We start from the raw sequence: 26467 nt of genomic DNA on the forward strand, positions 1-26467 counted from the left end.
GTTTTACCCAAAGCAGCCGGGGTTTTTATGAATGAAACTGGAAGGGAAAGGCGCACACACCACCAAAATACGAATACGAATGCACATATATCTTTACCCGTGGCATCCATTCGCACCACTTTAGAGAGTGGTGTGTGTTGTTTTATTTTTTGTTGTCGTTGTTTTTGGATTGTCTGTACGATCGTCTCGCTTGCACTGATGGCATCGTTGGCTCCCCCCGTTGAATTTCGGGTGGCCGGAGTGAATTTACGACTGTGTGCTATCCCACTCGCACCGCTGCGGCAGCTACGCCGGCCGAGGCAGCGACTGTGGCAGCGTTGGTGGCAGCGGCGACATTTAGACAAGCTTTTTGTTCGCGTGAAACAGTTGCAAGCCTTTGAACGATCAGCGACGACGGCGTTACTTTTGGCGCGGATACAGCAGCGACACTTTTTTTTCGTTGGCAGGCGCCTCCTGTCACCAAACAAACAAATAAACAAAAAAACATAAAAACAAACAAGCAAATAAATAAACAATAAACCAACAAGCAAACAAACAAACATAAACAAGCCAACAAGCAGCCAAGCTAAACAAAACAACTGTGTGCATTTTTGGTTCGAGTTTCCTTTAATTTCCATCGCTTGCATTTCATTTTTTTTGCCTGTGTTCCTTAGAGAAAAAGTCTATAAATAAGAAAACATATACCCATATATAGGCACAAAATCCCAGTGACAATAAGAGCAGTCAAACATTGCAACTCTCAGCAGCAAACATCAGCCGACGGCCGAGTGAAGAAAAGTGCAACGCCGACGGACTCGAGAAAAGATACAGATACAGATACGGATTATACATATCTGGGCTATTAGCTGGGCCATAATCCTCTCTAGCGATTTAGCCCACTTTGCTTTTTTTCTGAGTGCGTGTGTGCTTGTGCTGTGCTGTGCTGTGCTTGCCAATCCATTTGTCCATGTCCTTTACATCTTTTTCCCTTACTCTCCATGATCAGTGAGCCTGGCCTGCAACAATAGTCGCAACAAAGAAAAAAAGTAGCTGAGTTGAGCAAAGAAAAGAAAACAAAATCGAACCTTAAACCCAAGTGGCCGCAAAACAAAGCAAAAGCAAAACAGACAGCATCATTGTGCGCCTCAAATTGACATCAGCAGCAGCCGCAGCAGCCGCAGCAGCAACGACAACTGCCACTGCCACTGCAGCAGCAGCAGAAACATCAGCAGCAGCAGGAGCCGCAGCAGCAACATCCACAGCAACCATGCTAACGGACATGACACCGACCGCCGGTCAGCTCTACGGATCCCAGATTCCGGCCATGGGCATGAACATCAGCAACATCGCCACACACTTGCAGAAGCCACAAGTTAATCCGGTAAGCCGAAATCTCAAATCTCAAATCTCAAATCCAAAATCCGAAGATCCCAAAACCGCACATCGAGATATGTATCTGCAAGATAGGTCACTCCAGATGCGATTTGGTCAGAGCGTTCCTATCGAAGTACATCTCTCTTAACACTGGTCCTCAATTATGCACACTTACCGTCACTTTACACACAATTGCCATCCATCGAATAGAAAACTATCGACATCATAGCCGGAATGTAGTAGATTCTAAGATTCTATTACATAGATACAATTACAGGGTGTTGAGATGCAAACGTATCTATCTGTTTAAGAAATTATACAATTATGCCAATTAATATACAATCACTTTAGATACTATTGTCATCCAATGTAATTTATCCTGAAAAATAATATTTGTAAAACACAGTAATACCACAAACATAATTGGGTCTTAACCAACTGTTCTAGGAAAACTAGTCTTTTCTGCACTCGAAAACAAAAAAAAAAACAAGGTACTAAGAGCTATTTATTACACCCACTATTCACTTCGCTAAACATTTCATAGATATCGCTGCAGAATTTAGCCCGAAGTATCTCATAGATACATATGTGGGCTCACTGCGGACAAGTGACTGGCAGGCATTTGCCGATTTAGTCATGATTTGATGAATGCCTCCCGCAGACACTCGTGCACTTCGACATAAATCATTCGTGCAGAGAAGTCAAGTTGCTTTACGGCAAGTATTTGTGGCAGCAAGTATCTCACAGATGCGGCTGCCAGTATCCTTACCAATTGTCGCGTATAAATGTATGTACGTACAGTAATCGGACAAATCAGCCACTTACACGGCATTAGCATTGACAACAAACAATGACAACAGACGCCGCGGATTCCGATGTGTATTCAGTTACGGATACGATTTCGCATCCGAGGAATTCACAGTGGCGCACACCTTTTGTCAGCGGCTCAGCTGGAATCCTTTTGTGAGGCGATGATGATTGGAACTCATCGGGAGTGTTTGGGAGTATCTAATGCCGGGGAACGGTATACAAATCGATTGGACGCGGCTTGTTCAGCTCCGGATTTTTTCACTGTTTTCTGTGTGCCAACGGATTTCACGGTATGCGCCGCAGATACATAGCTGCAGATACAGATACTATTGATAGGCTGAGATACTGAGGTACCAGGTAGGCGCCGTTTGCCGTTTCTCGTTTCTCGCTCCCAAAATCAATTATTCAGGCTCACTTGAGGTGTGAAGCTAACGATGGAATCATTCCTGGGTCTACTTTAAATCATTTTTTTTTGTTTTTTTTTTTTGTTTCTTTTGGGGTTTTGGCAAATCTGTAGAGATCGTATTTCCACGCTGACTTTTCGACTCGTATCGCTTATCGCACGGCGGAAGCAAACACTTAAAGGCTAAAACGCATCAGGCCGCCGTTCATAATGATCTTTCGGCCCCGATCCGAAATTCGCTCATCAATCTCGTCCGGCCTTTGATCTGGCCCGAAAAACTAAGACAGATTTCCGCTAATGATCGTTTTGTACGGCTCCTCCGGGCTTTTGCTCTCGATTTCAATTCGAATTTCAGTTAGCTTAGATTATGCAAGCCCATCGCGCTTGCCCCACATCATATGATATTGGTTCAAAACCCTGTAATTCACAGCCAAAGGTCAGCGGCTAGATCAGTTGGCTAAAAATAATAATCACCAGAAGTGATATAAATCATAATCAGAAGAGTTTGCAAAGTATTTCAAGAAGAATATAGTGTTCTTAAATGTATACTTTTAAAGTTTAGCAAAAGGAATAATTAAATATTAATTTTTTTAAATTATTAGGATTAGTTATACTTTAGATATATTACCTCTCTTCTGAAGGATTAGCCCGAATCGCATGACACTTTTAATAGAGTCAGCAACGCCAAAGGGGCGCAATGTGATTGAGGCACTGGCAATCTGCTGCCCCTGCCCCGCCCTCATTTTTCCACGTTTATTTTTCACCGATTTTTTCACCTTTTTTTATGAACCAAAGTGCAGACGCCACGCAATTGCGTGTGCCCATAAAAAAAATGTATTTGCCAAGAACCCCATAACGAAACGAGCTGGCTCCTATAAACTGGCCTGGTCTCTTGGTCTTTCGGTCTCGTTCTCGTTCTCCAACGGATCTGCATATTGATGGAGCAGCGAGGAACGAGAAACGTTTATTAAAATTAATACCACATCAATCATTTAACAAACGCGCCTGTCGGCCAAGTTCAAAGCGACGGCTGCGACTAGACCAAAAAGCAAAAAACCTTATAAATATATATATATATATATATATATATATATAAAACTGACTACGTCTTTGGGGCCTGCTTAAGAAAGTTACACATGCGCATTGGTTTTAATTAAAAGCGTTTAAAGACATCATAGAGGGAAAAAAATGAACAGCAGGCGCAGAGGAAAGATGATAAATTACCGAGACAAACTGAAATTAACATTTGTGCCGGGAAACAACGAGACAGCCGTGTGGCTAGCAGATCACAGAAAAGCTCAGCTCAGAGTTGAAGGGATTATACTATACTATGGTATACTATACATATATTGAAAGCCGCTGTTAAATTATTGAAAATCATGCAACGATCCGCGCGTTTTTCCCATGAACCGCAGCCTCATTTGTTCAGTGTGAGCGCTCTGCGTCGGCATAATCAGCATAACAAAAGGAATTAAGCAATAAAATATTAATGAAAATACACTGTGGAGAAGATCGCCGCGTCATTGACTAATTTGTTTGTGGTTCTCCGGCATCTTTCTCCACTCCGTTAAGAAGGCGCCAGAGATCTTGAAAGGTAGGGAGTGGCCAGCGGTAGCCGTGACAGGCGCCCCATAGATCGTACACTCGGAGAAATTTAACTGACCCTACGACCAGATGGTCTCCTTAAGAAAATAGCAAAGCCGTTTTATAAAGCAGATTGACTAAGCATTGCAAATTAAACGAGATTTACTATTTTTAATCATTACTTCTTTACTTCTTTAAGGAACTTCATGAAGGGACTTCCTTTGAAGATTAGAAGATCAGAGATATTCTTAAAATGTAGTTACAAGCACGATTATTTTGCCAGTGCACTCACCTCCTTCTGGCTGCTCGACATATTTACTTAATATGATTTGGCTTAATGAATGCGCCTTGGCTTTTGTGTCTGCCCCCTTGCTACATTGTAGCCATTCCATTTAATTATTTTCCCCTCTTTTCTAGTCTGAGCATTTTTCACCTTTGACAAAGGCTGAGCCCGTCGCAATTAACTTGCGTCATTTGGAAAATTAGTTGGCATGATGCTGCAAAAAAGTAGGGAATCCAGAAGGTAACCGCCGCCAGGGAGGGGGTGTGCGAGCGGCACAAGGTCGCTGCCGCTTCAAAAGTGCCGCTTGAAAAGCCTTTTTTAATTTGGTTTTTCCTTTTTATCCCGACTTTTATCATTTTTTTTTATTTTCAATTACACAGACCACGCACCAAAAATGCATATGAGTATATCTGCCATTCTGACTTGCAGTTTATATAACATGGCCATAAAGAAAGACTGTGGTTAGAACACGCCGCGTATACGCAACGCTCGCAGCGACAAGCTCGAAATTTGCATGCCAAAATGAGAAAAACTGGAACAGACCCTGACCGAAATTTCAGATCAGCGATTGCTTGACAAATAATTCAATAATCACATCAATATGCACCAATGCATTTGAATGGCATCGAGTGTCAGGTGACAAACTACCTACTACTGACTCCTATTTTAAACGCTTTTAAAACCATAGTTTACCGGTGGGTAACCCTTCTAGAGTAAACTTTAAACGCCCCTCAGGGTTTTGGCTGGATAATTGAGATTACAACACGTGTTAACTGCCAGTCAAGTACCGCTCCCCCTTTTCATAAGCCCGCCGCCAGTGTAATAAACAATTTAAATGCCAAATAGAATTTATGCTAATTTGCTGCTCTCTAGAAATGTTTAAAAAATGCAAATACTAATTGAATTTATATATATACATAGTACTTATGTATAGATATAAAATGGCTAAACGCGAATATTACCCCTTTCTCTGGCATTCCAATGGGTTCGGTTTGGTTCGGTTCGTTTCTAATGAATATGAATTTGAATACCCAGGGGGCCCGCGGAGTGATTGACTGGACTGGACTGAGCTGAACTGAACTGGTGGACTGATGGACTGATGGACTGCTGGACTGATGGACTGATGGACTGATGGACTGATGGACTGAGTGACTGACTGACTGGCTGACAGTAAGACTGACTACCGGGCCAAGTGCATATTAGATGGACCGGCAATTACCTGCAACAGCGCCAGCAACAACAGCAATCACTCAATGCTGAATGGTCTGAATGCGCTTCTAATGAGTTGTGCGGCGGCGGGGGTGGAGGGTGGACGGGACGTGTGTGTTGTGTGCCTGTGTGCGTTGTGTTCGCTTTACACCTTACTCTCTGAACATTCCCAGGTAAAATGTGGCGGCTACAATGGCACCCTCGTCGTCGCGGTGTCTCTGTTCTATTATTCACTACTAATTTGAACTGACATCGAATACACTGCAGGTGACAACCGCTGACAATCGGTAGGGAACTTTCGGTGGGGATACGCCCACTACAACCCTCGGTTATAACCACATTTATCGAAATGGTTTAACTTCAACCAGGTCTGAATTTTTTGTAATCAAATGGAGTACTGTCAATTAATGATCATCACTTGTAATGCGGATGTATGATAATCACTTGCATTTCATTACTAGGATAGCTTGAGGCTTTTACAGAAGTTATGATGATTTTCTTCCTACAACTCTGATTATACAGTTTCTGCTCATTAACTTTGGACATTTTTGTTATAATCGCAGAGCTCAGTTTTCATCTGCTTTTCGCGATTTTGCACACTGGCCGCCGACAATAACTTGTTATAAATTTTGTTGACACGAAGTCAAAGCGTTTCGAGCAGCGTTGATTTGAATGCAAGTTCATGAGTTAATCAAATTTAATGCCCGGCACACCAGGCAACAAGTTTGGGACCCGATCACGTCGATCGCCGCCAGATACTTACTACACCATAGTATAGTACGAGTGTAGCCGTACCGCCTTTCTACCACCAACCCCCCCTCGCCGAGGCAGCTACCCTCCTTAAGCAATCAATCGATCCAGCCTCGCCTCGCCTCGAAAACAGCATCGAATTGTTTGATCGTGTTGTAAATTTCTGCTCGTACCCAAGTATTTTCCAACTTGGTGACGGCGATGGCCGACTCCGGAGTCGAGGCTCGCAAAACTGGCCTTATACGGACGCCGGAGTCGGGGCAAGACATTATTTATTTATATGTATTTTTTATAAAGCCTTGTATAACTTGATAAAAAAAAAAAAAACGGAAAAAGCGAAGAAAAAAACAGCAACAAGAAACGGCGGCTGAGCCGAGCCACAAGATTGGGTTACGTTTAAAAGTTTTGTGCGCTTGCAGAATGAAATGATTTATGGTCTGAATTACAGATAATTGTGATAATCATACCGAAAAGGTTCGGGCGCAGTTCGCATTCGCAGATATGTATTTCTCGCTCTCGTCCCTTGCTATTTTGGCGTTTTTTTTGTTTTTTTTTGTTGTTGCGTCTCTTTATTTTTGGCCTGGAATCGATACAGAAATCGGGGGCTGCAAAGGGTTAAGGGAGCGGCTGAAGAGGCAGCCATATAAGTTGGAGAGATGCGTGTCTAAAATGCATAAAAGATTTAATTTCGGTCAGCCGAATGGTATAGGGATTTATGAAATGTTGACTCTCGAAATATGTGAAAAATATACCAAGTATATTATAACATATATTAAACAAATGTTCTACAATAGTTTGTGAAGATGTTTTCTTTCGAAACTAATTTCCTATATCTATATTTGCATCTACCCATATTAATCTCCATCTTGTTACTTCACATGTGTGTTGTCTAGGACCTTTTTGACTTGTTCACCTTACACACATGAGTCCCTTTCCAGCTGAGTATCACTTAGTCTAATTCCCCTACGACTATGCATTCTGCATAACAAAGATTTTTGTTAATTTCTCAACAAAAACGGGGAAAAAAGGCAGGAGAAAAGAACGAGGACAATGAAAGGAGACCAAAGCGGAGATAATTCCGACACACACGGAATTATGAAGAAAGAAAGGCGCAGAGCGCTCAGATTTGTCAGGAGATTTTCGGCTCAGGGGCAACTTAACAAGGCACAACAATGTGTGGCCGACTACGACGACGACGGTGATGATGATGATGATGACGATGATGTATGCCACATATATCTATCTATATATGTACGAGTATCTGGTATGCAGTTTGTTTTCGTTACGGCTATTTAGTGCTTTGGCCTGCTCAAGCGCCTCGGTTTTTGGTTTATTTGCTTAGGCGGCTTAGGACTGAAATGCCACAGAGGATTTATCCTACCCATTCCTCATAACGAAGAAAAAGAGGAGACAAAAATCCTCTGTGTTTGCTGTGCATTTCACAACTTTTTATGTGGTCATATTTCTTGCAAGTGCTGAAGTGTGCCTGACTGACATCCCAAGTTCGGATGTTTGGGATATTTTCTTGTCTTGTTTTTTCTTTTTGTTTTAGGTTGGGATATGTTGGGGGGCCCTTCGAATGACAGGAAACGAGCGCCGAGCCGTAAAACGCTTTAACTCCTCGGCATGTTTAATTGCCGTTAGTTTTTACACTCGCCAAGCGAATATCTCATCGAATGTCAAAGGGGCAGCCCACTAAAACTCAGCTCATTTTCCCGCTTTCGCCTGATTTATGTTGTAGGTGGTGATTTACGAGGAGGGGAAGGGGTTGGGTAAGCAACTCCCGGACTTCCAATTGAATTAAACCAGAACCTTTGGGATTTGTAGTCGCTTGTCCGTAACTGCAGTCCGTTATGCAGAGATTGTGTCCTTAAGTCAATGGTATGCAAGACGACATTACTATAATATTTTCACACCTAAATAACTTCATTTAATCCCTGAAAAATGCTGTTAAATTGGGTATATCATATGAAAGTCAAAAGTGTTTGCGCCTTGCGCCCCCTGATCTTTCCTTTGATAGCTCCCACTCTTTGGTGTGTTTTTCACCCGTCTTTCTGTCAGCACTTCCCATATGAAAATCTCAGCCGCACAGAGACCCAGCTGTAAATATTGTGTTAAACATTAAATGAAGTCGTTAAAATCGTTTAATGATGCACTCGTTAGTCAGTCGCGTTGACAAGTGAGGTGGCCTTTTTCACTGGGGAACTCGGATGACGACTCCTCCCACTTTTTGGCTGCTTGGCAATCTGGCGCATCAAAATCACGGGCCATGACTTCAGTCGGCTGTTGTCAAAAGGAATTGAAAGGATGTTTGATGGCATGCTAAATTGACAAATGCATGCAAAACACTTTTCGGCTGCCGCATTTGCGCATACCGCCTCATTATTCATAGCTAGTAAAAGTCGCATGTTGCCGCCGTGCGGAGATGTTGCTGCCACTTCTGTTGCTGCTGTTGCTGTTGCGTGTAAGTTGCCATGCAATTGGCAAATGCTTCATTCCGATTTTATACCACTGTTCTCCACTGTGGCAATTAGCAATCAAGGGGCTGGGGAAAAAGCCTTTCCAAGTTCTTTTCTTTGTATTTTCCAATATTTACCTTGCCCGTATTGTGTGCACCAATGCTGTTACAACAAGTGTTGCTTTTGCCGTTGCTGCAGCTGCTCAAAGTCAAACTGTTTTGGGGGTCTTCTAGTCATAAGGTCAAACTGCGCGCATTATCAACGCTGAAGCGGCAAGAAAATCTGCAATAACTTCGACACTCGAAAAAATCATCAATTGATTTTGTTAAGTTGCAAGCACTTGTTAATTATAAAGCTATTCAAATTTGTATGCAAGCTACCGAAAAACGTATTCAAACTATTAGACATTAATGGCATAACTTGATGATTCTGGAACATATTTGTGGCACGTTTTTGTCTTAGTGTAGCGCAGCAACATTATGCTTAAGCGCTGCAAGCGGTTCGTGCTTAAAAGCGCGCGACACACACACACATATTCCGGGGAAACAATGTTGCTGTTGTTAGGCCCGCCAGCAACATGCAACATGAGTTGCTGTTGCTGTTGCTGCTTTTTGTGGCCGCTGCGCTGCCTGCTTAAGATGTATCTGCTGTGATTACCACCAGGCGAGCGTGTACTTAAGCATTTTATATGCTTTTTTTATGCCATCTTGTCCTTGTGCAACATCGCGGCTTGCGGGTTGCAAGTTGCAAGTTTCGCTTCAGTCTCTGGAGTCGCAGCCCGAAATTGGGTTTATAACTTTGCGCCGAGGCGCGCGTTGAAATGGCGTTGATGATGTTCATGTTTCATGTTTGTGGCTTGATGAAGCGCAACGATTATCCCCACCGACAACAACAACAAATGCAACAGCAACAGCAACACGGGCTGTAAAAATATGCCACAAATTGATTGATTTGCCACGGCACGAAGCTGAGCCAAAGACGTTTGGCCACGTTGCAAACTCGTTTCAGTTTCAATTTCATTTTAAAGGCATTTTTACTTCGTTTCCCTCGCCAGTCCACCCATTTTATTTTATTTAATTTTATTTGTATTTTTATTTTCTTATTTTTAATTTTTTTTTTTGTTTTTTGCGTCAGCCAAAAGTGGGCGTTCTTGTTGCGCTGGCGTGCCAAAAACTATCTGAACATGGCGACAAAATATGCAAAGCAAGCCGAAGCAAAGCAAATGCAAATGCAAAAGCCCCGAAATGCAATTGAAACGCAACGAAAATTGTGCAACGCCTACTGCAACTCGGATGCAGTTCAAGTATTTATTTTTACATTTTTTCGCTTCGATTTTATTTTTATTGCGGAACTGCCACACAACAATTTCCCAATTGAAATGTGTACGCGAAAATTGTTGCCGCTTGACAAATAAGTTGCATGCAAATAGCAACAGCAGCAGCAGCAGCAAAACTCAAAGAAAATTCAGCAGCAGCAGCAGCGGCAGCAGCAATTGCCACTGCAACATCAACGGCAGCAGCAATTTGTATGCAATGAATTAAATTCCAGTGCACACAATTTTCTCAATGGCAAAATGCTGGCAGCGGGGTTTTCCATTGATGAAAATCACCAGGCTCACCTTTGACCATCTGGGTTGTTTGTCAAGTTGTCTTGACAGCAGCAACAGAATCAGCAGCAACAGCAACTAGAAGCTGCCGTAGCAACATTGGATGGAAAAGCCCACAAACTTGGCCAATTAAATGATGCTAAAAGCATCATTTTTAACAAGAATCTCAAGCTACTTATTTGAACTTAACCCATTAAATGTGATAACCTTCATTGATGTGCTTTGGTGGCAGTACTTTGCTGACCCCGCGATCTGATAGAAAGTACTTTTTAGTATTATTTATGTCGGTTTTATTTTCCCCCAGTTTTTGTTGGTCATTTGCCCACTGTGCCCTGTTAACTTGACAAATTTGTGTGGATGCAGTCGCTTGTCCAACAAATGCAATTAGTTAAATGAATTTTGAGCCAAGTCTCGGTTACGCTCGGCCATCGAAAGCGTTTATCAACATCAAATTGAAAACTCAAAATCCAGTCGACGCTGCAGAGAGTTTTTCCCACATTCGTCAGACCGCCAATGGATGGATGGACTGGGGGAAAAGTGGGAAAATGTCTGAGTGGAAAGCCGAACTGAGAAAATGGCCCCGAGGGCCAGCAAGTCAAACGCCAGACTCCGGTTGTCTGGCTGAAAATTGTGGGTAATTTTCGGGGTTACCTTCGCCCGGTTAACATTAGCGTGTGTGCAGGTTGTAATTTTCTACTTTGCGCCTGAAAAACGAAACGAAACGAAACGAAGCGAAAGCGGGGGAAAAATCGGGGGAAATCGTTTGAGGAAAACCTTTCAAGAGTCGATCGTGTTATGTATGTCTATGGATTTCCATGGGGGACTTGTTAACTGCTCATAAAGGCCACCGAAATCGAGATCGGAAAAAAAGCGCCATAATGCATATACTTAGCTACGTGTAGTGCTATCAATTCCTAATCATATAATAAGCTCTGCGATACGATCTCTGGGTGTTTGTTGCGTTTTGTTAATTAGCCATTTAATGCCCAATAAAACCAGGCGGCAGTAAAAACAATAACAATAACAATGGCAATGGCCATTAGCCAGAATCCGATTCAAAATCAGAGTCACAACACAATCTCTGATTTATTGAGTCATTAAATAATAATCATAATTTTCTTGTTTAGCAGCCACTATAAAAAGCCATAAACACCAAAGGGAAAAAAGCGTTGCCAAGTCGCCGATCCTCATTTTTTATGCGACTTGAAAAAACGAAACAAACCAAAATGCCTAGGAGAGAATGCCAAATTTTTGTAAACATTATTTAAATAACTTTGGGCGTTTTGATTGATTATGCGGATGATTTTTATAATTTTCTCTCTAGCCGCAGCAGAAGCTTAACACCTTTTCCCCCACAAATGTCTAGTTTACACTTAGTAGCGAGGGGTTAAGACTCTAAATCCATACAGAATGCCCGCCAGTCAAATCAATTTATCAAAACGAATATACACATATGTTCAATGCTAGTCCGCATAGCTGGTTACATCTTCAGTTCGCCAGATTATGAAATTAAAATTTATAAAGACACTAATCGATGGTGAAAGAGTGGCGGGGCGCGGGGAATCACTAGTTCGAGACTAGCCATCATTAATCAAAGTCAGCCCCATGGCGTTTTTGGTAATCTTCGTCTGGACGTATCGTCGCATTTCAATGTCCACCACTGTCAACCGAAGGCGGTGAAAAAAAAAAAATACAAAACTGAAATACAAAAAATAAACTGCCGCCGAATAAAGAAATCAATAAGTCAAATTGCCAGCTACGGACATGGGCATTTTCATTATTTATTATTAAACGAATTGGTGCAACCTTAACTGCCAAAGCAATTGGCTACCGGTCTTCTGTCTTCTGTCTCCCGTCTACAGTTTTTCAGTATTCAGCATTCAGTTTTCAGTTTTTAGCATTCAGATCTGCGATCTCCGGCCATCTTCGACTCCTTCGAGTGCCATTCGAAATGAATATGCAAAAGAGCCGGGCTGCGAGAATAAATAAATATAAAATCAGGGGGAACGAACAAAAACCGGCAGCATTTTGGAGCTGCTGCCCAGACAGCTGGACAAGCCCTCTTCACAGCGGGATAGCGGATGCGGCCATATGGATATGGGTATGGGTATGGGTATTGGCATGGATATGAAGGAGGTTGGTCCGTAGGAGGGTCAGGGGGCCAGTCCAAACCAGGCCCCATTCGCTCTTATTTAGCTAATTTAAATGAGCTGCAAACAAGCGGCGATGAGGTTGAAGTGGCGGAAAAGCGAATGGGGGATACCCTGCAAATTATCCGAATCAAGGCTTTTATATCAACTATAAATGATTGGATTTAACCTACATATATACATATATATTTATCACTCTTTTTGAGTGAGATTCTTTTTCAAATACAATCGAATCGATAGAGTATTTAAATGTCATCATCCAAGCAAAGCGAACGGCTGAGAGCGATTTTATGGGATGTGTCTTGCAATTTATCAAACATTTTGGGTAGGCGGCGGCAGCAACAACAAATTGATTTGCATAACCAATTATAAACACATTCCGTAGGAGTTGGACCCTCCAACCACTCCAATCGAACCCATCCGGACCCAGATCCTTGTTCTTGTGGATTTCGCCACTGTTGCTGTCCAAGCCTTTTGTTTAACACAAATTGTCGCACTTTAGCAGCACAACAAAGGCCACAATGGCGTTACGAAAAGGGGATATCTATCTATATGTGGACGGACGGTTAAATAGGCGGATGTGCAGTATGGTTACTAATTGATTTATTTGCCATTGACACGAACCGCATTTTTGTCTATTTATTTAGCCATTGTTATTTAGCTGTTCTTTTTTGCCAGCTTATTTGCTTGGCTAAACTGAGCAGAACAGACGCAGATAATGGCATCGCCTGTCCCACTTAAATATCGCCCGATCGCCCCTATTTATCTATAGTATATAAATATATGTATATATATACTCATATAGTGGGAATTGGAGCTGTAAAACAAATCTGATTGCACATTGTACAACCATTAAACGAGTCACGTCAACTGGAGGCTTGACCAAATGGCTTTCCACATGACAAAGGTGCATTAAGTTTTTTGCTATTGCTTCTTTTTTAAGTGAATTAAATATACAAAATTCAACGGAAAAAATAATTTCATTTGCTAATTTAGTTTCTCAATCATGCAGTTACACCAAAATCGATTTGAGTATCTAGACCAGCGAACTTTTATTCATTTGCATAGTGTAGAATAACGAAGAAGTGTGGTTTTTTGTGTAGACCATCACTTATTAAACACTCGTCACTTTTAATTAAAAGTCGCCGCCTGTTCCAGAGAGATGTTGGCCAAGTCCTACCTGACTATTTGGTCGGGTTGTGTGCACCATCATATATGTATGGACACCCCTCTGCGCCCACCGCCCCATCCTATCGCCCACCATAAAGTTTTCCATGGGGTTTTCCGGGGGGCTGCAGCTGCATGCCACTGCAATTTGCAATTACCACAAACACGCGGCGCAGAAAACCAGCGGCAGCAACATTGCATGGCAAAAGTTTTGCAATTAGAACACTTTTCGCGTGGTTTTAATGATAACGCATGGGTGTGGGGAGCTGTGTCAAAAGGGGGCTATCCACTGCATAGGCGTAGGGGGCGTGGCAGGAAACTAGCTTTTAAGTGCGTCTGCACACAGAAAATGCGCGAAAATTTCGAGTGAAAAACGCTCGAAGGACTTATCTAGTATTTTCTTCATTTATTTATTTTTTTTTTTTGTGTTCCACTTCCCTTTTGGGTTCATGTTGTTTTAGGCCTACTACAAGTATGTATATTCTTGGCATAGTTTCGGAATCAAGTGGAAATATTGTGTTGGCCCGAGGACAGTCAGCTTTTGTCTGCCATTGTTTTGTGTGGTCAAGTGCTGCAAAGGACAATGCAGATCGCCGTGTCTTGTTTTTACAAGAACTCTCTCATTAGAGCGCAGATTTAGAGCAAATGTCCTTTGTTTCGATCGAAACGAGTGGCAGAAGGAGAGTCCTGTATTTGGCATAAGTGTTGTGTGTTGTGTTTTCTTTTGCCTTAAATCAGGCGCTCTGTGCTGGCATTAAAGGATTTACAGGATCAACTGCTGGATTTCAGTCAGCTCTCTAGCACTCCTTCTCTCTATCTCACTCGCTCGCTCTTTTGCTCGCTCGCTCTCTCCTTGTGACATCCTGCGGCGATAATCGCTGGCAGGATCACAGGATCAGCCTCTCTCTCTCTCTCCCTGTTTCCCGTAGACCGCTAATTTGTTACAAAAATTGCACATTTCGATGTTCGCGCCATGGGGTCGAGAATCCGTGTCAGTCGGTCGGTCCCTTTTCCCATCAGCATCCCCTCTTTCCAATTTTTTTATTTCGGCCCATCCATCACCGCCATTTGGCAGTTGCCTCCTCCTTTTCTCCCTCCCTGTCGCTCCTCTCTCCCTCTCTCTGTCTTTCATTCATTCACTGGCGGCCTTGCCCTTTGACCTTCGTCTCCTACTGCGCCATTTCGAGCATTTAGCGGCACTTAGTCCATCAACCCATCTCTTTTAATCCACCCCTCTAAGGTATCTGTCTCTGTCTCTCTTAATGTGCGAGTGAGAGGAAGTCGGGGATATAAAAGTACAGTCATCGCAAAAACGTCTTTTAAATACTCACAGATCTTGCCAGAAAAGTCAGAAAATAAAGTTTTAATATTTTCAGAATAATAATATAAAAACTCAAATGACAATAAAACAAATTTATATAATATATTCCGAAGCGAGGGAGACAGGCTGAATCAATTGTCTCGCCATAAATATCAATATCAATATCAAGTTGGCTTTTAATCAAACTCATTATGCTAATGAAGACACACAGCTGCACACGCCTACACACAGATACTTCGCACAGATACAGATACAGATGCAAACGATCGGTGGATGACTAAGTAAGTGAGTGAATCGATACCGACTTGTGATCGCAACGACTTGACTCTCGACCAACTTGCTCTGGGGCTGCTTAACCATCCAACCAGCCATTCATCCAACCATCCAACCATCCATCCATCCATCCATACATCCATCGATACATCGAACTAACTGACTAACCAACCAGTCCCCTGGTGGGTACAACATCATCATCGTGATGATGATCGCCAATGCCTGACCATCGACATGAACATCGACAGCTTGCGGCGACGTTTAAATTTGTTCATACTATAAACAAAATGAGCTGAAGATTCTATCTGTTCGTGTAAATATTTGTTAAAATTAAGCTTTCAACTGAAAAGTTTCAAAAATTGTAATTTTCGTATCTTTTAGCGATCTTTTCTTTTTTTTTGCCTTTTTTTTGGTACCTTGAACCCCCTGGTCCATCCACTTTGCTGTCAGCCATGATCCATATGGATATATAGTATATATAGCTCAACGGCTGATTGATGCCATAGATCCGCGATAGTTATAGCTGACAACGATTAGTCTAATAGTTGGTAATTTTATTTGATTTAAGCGATTACCCTACGAGTGATCATTAGAGATCAGATGCCATAACTTGGGAGCAGAAAAAGCTATCGCCATTGTGTTGGGCTTACTAATTTGTCAGTTTGATTGCGGTGATCACTGATTTCACATGAGGTGGCTATGTGATCATAGTGATAAAATTATATACGTTTGTTTGCGATTAAGTGGTGACAAGCTATCAGCGATGGCTTGATATATATGTCATTACATTTTACAGTTTTCAAAGGCTTTTTAGCTAATCAATTTGAGAGTATCTTGTGTTCGGCTAGGCCCGATTGATTAATCGGCTTAGAAACAAATTTTGTTTGCATTTTTAATGCGTTTTGTCTGTGGTGCTTAAATGTGCTGCTGCTTTTGTGGCCTGTGGCAAATGTTTTGTCTTTATTCCGTGGTGTGTTTTTTTTAGGTTTTTCTGTTATTTTATGTTGCTCATTTTTTTTTATTCTTTGCAAATTAGCCCGCAGACATGGGCAGACATGCAAACCCTATGGGGGCTCTCAATAAAATGGTAAAAAACAACAACTGCAGGAACAACACCTTAGCGAGCTGCACACATAATTCAATTAATTTGATTTAATTGCCGCAATGAAAGCGGCGCATAAATTGCATAAATTACCCACGAACTGAGCAATGCACCGGCAATTAAACGACCACATAAAAAGTATCCATATTCAGCTAAATATTCTAGATGCATAGATGTGCCATAGAATGGGGGATTAAACGCGGATTTATGTTCCTAAATATGCTATCCAATTGGCAGCTCCACCCCGATTTAGTACCCCTTCTAAAAAAATCAAAAAAAATTGTTGAACAAAAAACTCCACTGTTTTTTGTGCAAAAGGGGTTAAAAATGTGAGCTCACCGCTTTTGGCAAATATCTTTTATTGTTGCTTTTTGCCGGCTAATGACGTTGCGAATTTGTGGCCAATGTTGTTGCTGTTGCCTGTCAGCGTTTATTTTGTTTGAAGTAACCCCCATGCATCCCCCTTCCCCACACCTCACCAAATAATCCCCCCAATGTGCTGAAAGTTGTGAGTTTTATGAAGTTTTAAGCAGGCTCTAAGTGTAATGCGAGTTGAACACGTCAACAGGGGGGAAGTGCTGCGGTTCGGGTTGAGGAAATGTGTGAAGGAGTCAAGGATGTGGTGGGTTAATGTCGACAAAACAAAGCCAAGAGGGAAGGGGTTCAAGGCAAGAGGCTAAGGAATGGCGGGAGTAAATTTAATAAGCTAATTTTTTTTGAATTTTATAGTCAAGCAAAACAAAATACTCTACAATAAGCAGCAGAAATAAAGGATTAGTATTTCCAATTATTTTTGATGAGATTTTTCAACACAACAGAACAGTTTTATAAATTTTCACACTTTTTGCTTTTATGGCGTCTATTGTGCACCCTGCTCCTTCTGTTTAGCCCTTTCCTTCTTGGCCAACTTGCCAACCAATCCTCCGAAATTGAAAACATAATCAACCCCAATTACTGGAACACAAAGTCTGCTGCCTGAACTTAAACACCCAAACAGGCCAAAGCACTCGCCAGAAGTTCGGGTTCAAATTAATTGCAATCCGAGGTCCATTAAATGTGACCCGTTTCGAAAGGGGGGCTCCTTTAGCCTTCGAGAATGTCATGTGGCTCTAATGAGCGGTCAGTTAATCATGATATTTAAGAAGCAAGGGAGAAAGGGGAGGAGATTTTTGGAGGCGTGACAATTTGCCCTTGAAAGCGCCAAGGGTTACAAATGTGGTCTGGTGGGGGGTTGATAACAAACACCAGAGCCAAATGAGCAGCAAATGGGAGGAACATCGAATTAAAGCATTTCCTAAATTAAAATCTTATAAGCAATCTCTCTCTTTTCATCCCACTAACTTAGTCTCTTTCACGCCACCTCGTGCCCTTTCTTTCGCCCTCTCTCTTATTGCCGCACATTAAAGACACTTTAATGCACTTCATCAATTTGGGTTATGACTCCACTTCGCCATCGAACGAATCCCTCAGTTCGTAATTATCGGGCCGAGCCGAAAATCAACGCTCATATAGACTAACATATACCCTATAAGTGGTCCAGTGCCTCGCTGCTTTCAAATGCTTAATTTAAAGTAAGTGCTAATGGTGATTTTATCGATGGTATTGCCATTATTATAGCATATTATAAGATTCTTCTGATCACAATATCATAGAGTATTTATAGATCACTTAGGCCTGAAAGCACCTTCCGTCTTCTCTCTACTTTTGGTTTTATTATACCTTTCTGAAATTTCTCAAAAATATAATAAATAATAAAAAGAGCAGCAACGCAGGCAGCAGAGATAAGGATGAAACAGAAACACACAAGCGAAGAAGGATGAAAATAATAATAAAAATTATGATGAAAAAGTCTGGAGCTTTGGAAACTCCATTAATTTTTACCCGGCTACTTCTGCACCGCCGTTTTTGGAGCGTCATTGTTAATGAGTTTTCGTGTATGGCTTACTTATGGGTCTTTGGTTTTAGGTGCAGGTCCACGTCCACGTCCAGGCATAGTCCAGATCCTCAAGTGAGAGGACCGAACAGTGGACCGGAGGACCATACCGACCATCATAAGACCAGTTCCAAGGAACTCCCAGCCGATGAAGACAAAGTTGACCGATGCTACTACTTTGGGGCCAGGCGTTTTTTTTAATAAACTTCTGGGACAGAAGCGACTTGGTTCCCACGCTGCTTTTAATTTGCAAGACTCTTTCGCTCTCCTTCAGAATCAGAATCAAAGCCATTAGTTTACACTTTACATGCTAATGGAAGGATGAGGGTCCCGGCTGGTTCTGTTGAGTATATGTACACACTCATACATATATAGATACATGGTCTGGTTTGGTCCGCACTGCTCTGTATGGCCTGCCATCCATCCTTTTGGTTTTTAAAGAAGTCGAATGCCTCGAGCTCCGCGCGTTGTGGCTTCTGAATGGCTGAGAGTTCTCTGCAGTCGAAAATAAAATCAAAACCAATGAACTTTTTTTAATTGCCTATGAAAATTGTATCTGCATCGTTGCTCCTTGCGATTCTTCCTTCAGCCGATGCTCCAGCGTATTCGGTAGCTCCTTCCTCTTCACTTCGGCGCAGGCCTACTGCAATTTAAAAGTATCTTTTATATTCGCGTTGCGCCGTTTTATGTGTTTTTTGTTTTTGCCTCACGTTTCTTGTTTTATTTGCATTTTGGCGCCGGAGTTTTGAAGTTGTTTTTCTCATTTTTGCTGAAGTTAAATATTTTGGCTGATGAGGAGTGTGTTTTTGTTGCCTTTCACACACTGTGCCACAAAGTTTGGGGATTAGCCGATCCGACGGATTAGCTGAGATTGATTCCCGTTGATGGATGGCGATAATTGTCGGCATCGATAGTTGATTTTTTTAGGAGTCCACTCTTTTATGGCGGAGAAAACTCATCAGCAATGTAAACGGCAGCGATAATTGGAAAAGACTGAAAGTCCATTTACCTCCACTGTGTGCTCGTTATTCGAAAAGTGTGGAATATTCAAAATTTAATAGGCATATTTTGATGGACTCTAAAGTTTTAACTGCCCATTTTGGCAGTCCCATTTGCCATTGTAAGGATCCATATTGAACCATGTTGTAATAGATATTTAGCCTGCCTAAGGTACTAATCAACAAACAGCTCTTTAAAAATAATTACATCGCGCAGATTAGTTTTCTAAAATCACAGTAAAATGTAAAGCTAAAGCAACTCAATAGATCATTTATGAAAGAATAAGGTCTGAGGTATTAGGAATGCAGATCGGGGACACATCTAGCCAAAAAACCGCCTTGATCCACCGACTCCAAATCGAATCGGATCACAATAGTTAACAATTTGTTTGGCACTCTGGCACCCCAGGGGGCGCCACTTGGCGCCAGTCGGCGTACCTTCTTCGGGTCGAAAACCCATCGATCCCAGCGGCAAATTAGCCACTGCAACGCCCCACCCATGAGGAGTCGACCCTATATATACACACATACATATATACAGCATACAATGCAAACCGATGAATAATGAATTGGTCTTTGGAGTGGACTTCAAACGGAGAGCGACGTCGACCACAACGAATTTAGATTTTTCACATTTTTATTGTTGTTTGCCGACACGGCGATGAAACGGAGTGCATTTCCCCCTCTTTCTCTCTAACACTATCCCGCTGTCTCTGTCTCTCCATTTCTCTGATTCTCCGATTCTATCCATTTTTCCCTGGCTCATTGTAAATCATTAGCGACGACACCTGCTGTGAAAATTATGACACCGCCTCCGATTGATGTGCCCAACTTGTTGCCGCCGAAAGAGATGGGCGATATCGGCGGGAGGGAGATGGCCATAGCGGGTGCAAGCGAGATGGTAGATCGGGGTCGGGAGCTGAGGTAGATAAAAGGTGAGGAACCTGCAGCGCCATTTGCTGATAGCGCCCGCTGTGAATTCGTCCGGGGGAATCTGTATCTGTATCCGAATCCGAAAACTGAGGACCTGGGAACGGGGAACTGGGAATTGGTCACTGGGATAAAAGGCACCCCCTTCCCCTTCTCCACTGCCGTGGACATCACCTGCTGCGTTGGCCAAATTTGTTTAGCTCGCGCCTTTTGAAGATATCCCCTTTCTGGTGCCGAGATTCCCGATTCCGTTTTCACCTTCGGGAAATGACATTCGACTGTTTTAATTAGGCCAACTTCAAGCCCTCCTAAGGTGGCCAAGAAAAAATGTGGTTGTAAAATCCGTTCGAGGTAATCATGAAAAAAAGGAGTCAAAGGATGTTTTCAATTAATGAAGTTATTATAATTTTATGTTCCACAGATACTGAAGAACCATAAGAAATATACCATATTCCGACTTTATTTCCTGCAACATGAAAACGTTATCAATCAATTAAAAGAAAGACTTTAAATTCGTAAAGAATTATAGTGATATTATTTTATACAAAAGATGATCGCCTGACTCAATCATTTGTTTTGATGCCTATTTCAGCCACTTCAATCAAAAGTCTGATCGATTAATCAAATCGAGTTGCATTTTAATTTGTCCCAGACTCTCATGACTGACTAGCTGACCAACTGACTAACTAACTAACTGACTTGCCTGCCCCGATATCATTTTGTATAATTTATCCAACACATATATACACACACACACACTCGTACACACTGGCACAACAGCCATTACTCATACGCGCAGTTGCACGACGTTGAAATTGCTCCAATTAAGTGTGTGCTTTTTTCGGCTTGGCTTGGTTTTTTTTTTGTTCGACTAAGGGGCCAAAGTAGTTCGGTGGCTGGATATCCAGATATCCAGAAGATCCAGTAACCTCACGATTCGAATGGGTGATGTCATTAGGCTGCCAAAGCACCTGTCCGATGCGGGAGATGAGCAGACTTGCAATTGAAAAAGCGGCAGCGACATAAACGTGCCACAAAAACAGATCCGCAGAAAGTCAGGAAATGAAATATGTATGTATGTATGTATGTAGGTGTAGTGTATACATATGTATGCATGGTTAGGTGGGCGGTTGTAAGGGGGATTCCCCAGAGTTGCCTTTCCTCTCAATTTCTGGAGTGGCCAATTACTGGCCAAAATAGCAGCTTCCGCGGAGGCTCTCTGATCCCGATCTCCGGCTGATTGCTGGTTGCCAAAGCAATCCGCTGAACCACCATAAAAACGACTGCACCAATGCACCACAGCACCACGGCACCACCCACCCCCTCCACATGAAAATGGCCAACGAAAACGGTAAAAGCTCGAAACTAGGCAACTGTAAATCGGCCGACTCGAGTCAGTAAACTATTAACTTAATTTTTTTGGACAACTCGACGAGGCCACGACTACTGGGCAATGGCCACAATGCACTCGAACAAATAATTGATTGAAAAAAGCGCGAACTTGTGCTTTCCAAAAAATAATTTAACTTTGATTACAGTTCATATATTACTGCTCACATTTTCCACAGTAATAAATATTTATTATAATATATTATGGAAATATAATCTTGCCTGCTGTGATAACTGATAATTCCCATAACTTAACTCGTTTTGCTCGCATTAAAGCCAATAATAAACAAGTGTTGGCCAAAGAACAAGTTGCACTTAGCGCAGGGGGGAAATTCAAATAGACTCATTTCCCAAGTAATCGATGGATCGCCGATTAATTTCGGATCAGTGTATATATGTGCGAATATATCGAGGCGCTTGATTGAACAACTTTTACCGTATTGCCAAAGTTGTTCAACTTGTTGTTGACAATTCTGCATGTTGTTGCTTTGTTGTTGTTATTGTTGGCGTTTTGATTGTTTTGGCCAAGTTGCATCCAGCAGCAACAACTCAAGCAGCTGGCAGGCATGAAATGTGTTTGACGAGGATCCAATCCGCAGGGACCACAGATTGGGTGAGAATCCTTCTCTAGAGAAATCCTTCGACCTTCGTCAATCAGGCAGCAATTTTCGAGTGGAGAAAAGGAGAAAACAAGTGCCGCATTCGCCGCTAGACAAAAAGCGGAATTGAAAATTAGTTTTGACCAAGGACTACCCCCGAATCGAGCCGACTTTTAATGACTTCCTCCCAAAAAACGCAGCTCTCGATTATAAATGTCTGTGGGAAAAGGGATACATCGTATAGCCGAATGTGTAATACTCTGGACAAATATGAGTATCAATACTCTTATTTGTAATGATATTATATCTATAATAATAGGCTTGTATCTGCTGAAAGTCCTTTAAGCTTCTTTTAAGTTCTTACAACATTTATTACAACAATATGCTATTTTACAATATGTTTACAAAGTATTGTTGTTCAATTTGCATTGATAACGCATCGAATTAATTTTTTTTAATTATCAATTATTTTGTTAATATTTTTAAAAGGTCTTTCTGCAGTCGTCTCAACCCTTTCGTGCCAAAAGAGTATCCCCAGAACGCCAGAGACCATAAAATCGCGGCTCATTCGCAGCGCTAAAAGGGAATTTCAGTTTTGATTTACGTGGCGAATTAATTTTGTGGGTTGCTGTTCGCTTCTTGGCCCTCTCGGCCTGCCCTTTTGGCCCTCTTTCAGCAGACAGACATTAGAAACCGTTGGCCGCAAAAAACAAAGGGCAAAATCCGGCAGGAAGCGAAATTGAGCTCGACTAATTCGCATTTAAGTAATTTGCAAATTCGCGCGAACGGCAGTTAATTAAGAAATGCAAGCATTCCCATGGGAAATATTTAACCAAAGTGTGTGGGTTTCAAACTGCGTGATATAAAGTGCATATAATCAATGGAAAATCTGTTTATATACTTACTATGTTTTATGATTCAAAGTAACATAAATAGATGATAAATATAATCCGTTTGTATCCTTTCAGGATCATCCCAGCTTGAGAGGAACTCCGCTGGCCATGCTGGCCGCCCAGTGCAACAAGCTCTCCAACAAATCACCGCCCCCGCTGGCCGACGCCGCTGTGGGCAAGGGCTTCCATCCGTGGAAGAGGAGTCCCAATTCGCCGGCAGCCGGATCCAGTGGCTCCTCCGGCGGAGGTGGCGGCGGCGGTGGCAGTAGCGCCGGTCAGCACTCGCCTTGCGCCATCTCAGCGGCCAGCTCGTCCAGCTCGAGCGGATCGAGCGGAGGACAGTCCTCCAGGAGTCTCTCCTCCAGCGCCAGCACCATGGTGAACATCACAGCTAGGTAAGCAGACAGGCGGCGCACAGCGATCCAGCAGGGATTGCCCCAGTGGACGGTGGTTGGATGGGGGTTTCTGGTGGTTAGGAATGTTTAGAGTTTACTATATTCTATTTACTAGACATCCATCCACCCACCACCAGCTGACCACTTTTGTGGGGGGTGATCCCTTGGAGCGCTGTGCGCGGACAGCCGCAGCAGCTGGCCCTATACGACTCGCGAGTAATTTCAGCATCTATCCTTACAGTCGCCCCCTGACCTCCTCCTGCGCGGCGGTGGGCGGGGGTTCCACCGGCTCCTCCTCCTCCGCCTCTGGATCACAGTCATCCTCCACGGCATCTGCGGTGGCAGCGGCCTACGGCGGTGACCTGTACTTTCCGAACACCTCCACCTCGAACATGGACAACCATCACATGCATCAGGGCCTACTGGGTAAAGTTGAGGCCGGCGCGGCTGCCTTTGGCGGTGTCTACTCGCGTCATCCGTACGATTGGCCCTTCAATGCAGTGACCCACAAGGAGGCCGCCAGCGTGAATTCCGGCTGGTGGGACATGCACAGTGCCGCCGGTTCCTGGCTGGATATGGGTGGTGCGGGCATGCACTCCACAATGGCCAATTATGCGAGTGAGAACTATAGTTCCGCATTGAGTCACTCGCTGTTGGGATCGGGACAGCATTTGCTGCAGGACACCTACAAGAGCATGTTGCCCGGCCAGGGTGTGGGCGTTGGTGTGGGCGTGGGCATGGGTGGCTTCTCCCTGCCCCACAGTTCTCCATCGGCGGCGGCAGCAGCTGCGGCCACAGCGGCAGCGGCGGCGGGTGGCTCCCCGCAGGGTGGTTCACCATCGACACCATCACCCAGATCCCAGAGGCGTTATGCCGGACGGGCCACTTGCGATTGCCCGAATTGCCAGGAGGCGGAACGCCTGGGTCCCGCTGGCGTTCATCTGCGCAAGAAGAACATCCATTCGTGTCACATACCGGGCTGTGGCAAGGTGTATGGAAAGACGTCGCATCTGAAGGCTCACCTGCGGTGGCACACCGGCGAGCGTCCCTTTGTGTGCAACTGGCTGTTCTGCGGCAAGCGTTTCACACGCTCCGACGAGCTGCAACGGCATTTGAGGACGCACACTGGCGAGAAGCGCTTTGCATGCCCCGTGTGCAACAAGCGCTTTATGCGCAGCGACCATTTGGCCAAGCACGTGAAGACGCACAATGGCACGGCCAATCACCAGGCCAATGGCCACAATGGTGGGCTGAAGAAGGGCTCCTCGGAGTCGTGTAGCGACTCGGAGGAGGCCGCCAACCAGTCGGGCGAGTCCAACGGGCTGGGCGGCGTGGGCAGTGGCCCACAGACGGGCGGGGCCGGTGGCGGCGGGGGTGGCCCTAGTTCGGGAACTGGTGCTGGTACGTTAGCGGTATCGGGATCGGTGACCACCGGAGCGGGAGCTGGATCCGGTACGGGTAGCTCCAATTCCAATTCCAATTCCGGTGGCTCAAGCGGTTCCGTTAGCGGTTCCGTATCCGGTTCTGGCAGCCATCCCGGCACCCCGACCTCGCTGCACGCGCACAGCGCCAATGGCACGTCCAGCAGCCTGCTGGGCGGCGGTCTGCACCTGGCCACGCCGCACCAGATGGTCGCCGCGGGCGGTTCGCCGGTGATGCTTCACCAGCAGCAGCAGCAACATCAGCAGCAACAGCAGCAGCAGCAGCATCAACAGCAGCAGCAGCAGCAACATCAGCAGCAACAGCAGCAGCAGCAACACCACCAGCAACAGCAGCAGCATCATCACCAGCAATTTGGCCAGCAGCAGCATCCCCATGCCCATCACCTGCACCACCATGCCCACCACTCGCACCACCTGGCCAACGGTGGCTCACCCGGTCTGGATCCCAGCTCCCTCGTGGATATAAAGCCACCAATGGTTTGAGGGTCGCTGGGACCCTTCCTGTTCACCAACTAAAGCAGTGCAAGGGTTCCACACCATAGATACTACGTACCACGTGCTACGTATATAAATACATTTATATAAAATCGATATCATTTTGATTTGAAGCTATCTTGCGGTTGTACATATAGCCAGCAGATGTCTGTAAATATATTTGAAAAGAAACGCCCGCTCTATGTGTCTATTGCGCTAATCCCAGCACTAAACTAAAACTGAAAGTAAAATATTACAAGATATAAATATAAATATAAATATAAATATATTGCTTATAGCCTATTTGTAGACTAAGCCATTTTCTAGACTATCTAGTTATCAACACTGAAAGATAAAGGAGAGCGATGTTTTTTTTTTATTTTTTTTACTAGCCCTATGGATATGTAATTTTTTTCATAGGTTCTAAGCATTATATACGACATTAACCAAGAGACAAGCTTCGAGCACCACAAAAACAAAATCCCTATAAAAACATGAGATAAGAACCATTATGCAATTCTAAACGAAGACACCTAAAACAAAATAATATTGATATAAAATATATATGGATATTGAACGGGGGGAACATCATAAATATATTTCTAGTCCAATTATGAAGTGTGAGCGAACCAAAATTGTAAAGAGAAAACAAAAATGGAGGAGGAAACGCAGGGGGGGAACTTAAACTCTAGCCCTTGTAAATTAGCATATGTCCCTCATTTATTTTTGCTAACCCCATCGAAACGAGGATATCTTAGACGCTAGTGCTTTAATCGATCCCAACTAAAACTAAAACAAATGATGGAAGGAAAACCGGCGGAGAGCCCAAGCTAAACCTTAACTAAATGTGTTTTGTTGTTTTATTTGAACTAGGCTTAGCGCAGATACTTAGATACTTAGCACCACACAAAAAATAAAAAAAAAACAAATAAATAAATAAAAAA

At 43.4% G+C, this 26467-nt stretch overlaps 1 protein-coding gene across 4 annotated transcripts; it reads left to right on the forward strand.

Annotated features, from left to right (window-relative positions):
* The first annotated feature begins 365 nt into the window (after positions 1–365).
* On the forward strand, positions 366–26467 carry LOC117147509 (transcription factor Sp9). Of its 4 annotated transcripts, none has more exons than XM_033314419.1 (4): positions 366–593; positions 986–1360; positions 23288–23607; positions 23834–26467. In XM_033314419.1, the coding sequence occupies exons 2-4, from the start codon at positions 1247–1249 to the stop codon at positions 25530–25532; spliced, it is 2133 nt and encodes a 710-aa protein (XP_033170310.1). In that variant the 5' UTR covers positions 366–593; positions 986–1246; the 3' UTR covers positions 25533–26467. The 4 variants fall into 4 exon arrangements, with proteins under 4 accessions (XP_033170310.1, XP_033170309.1, XP_033170312.1 ...); XM_033314420.1 differs by having other exon boundaries at positions 559–580; XM_033314418.1 differs by having other exon boundaries at positions 366–1360.

The sequence above is a fragment of the Drosophila mauritiana genome, chromosome X, assembly GCF_004382145.1.
Source record: "Drosophila mauritiana strain mau12 chromosome X, ASM438214v1, whole genome shotgun sequence".
NCBI classification, from domain to species: domain Eukaryota; kingdom Metazoa; phylum Arthropoda; class Insecta; order Diptera; family Drosophilidae; genus Drosophila; species Drosophila mauritiana.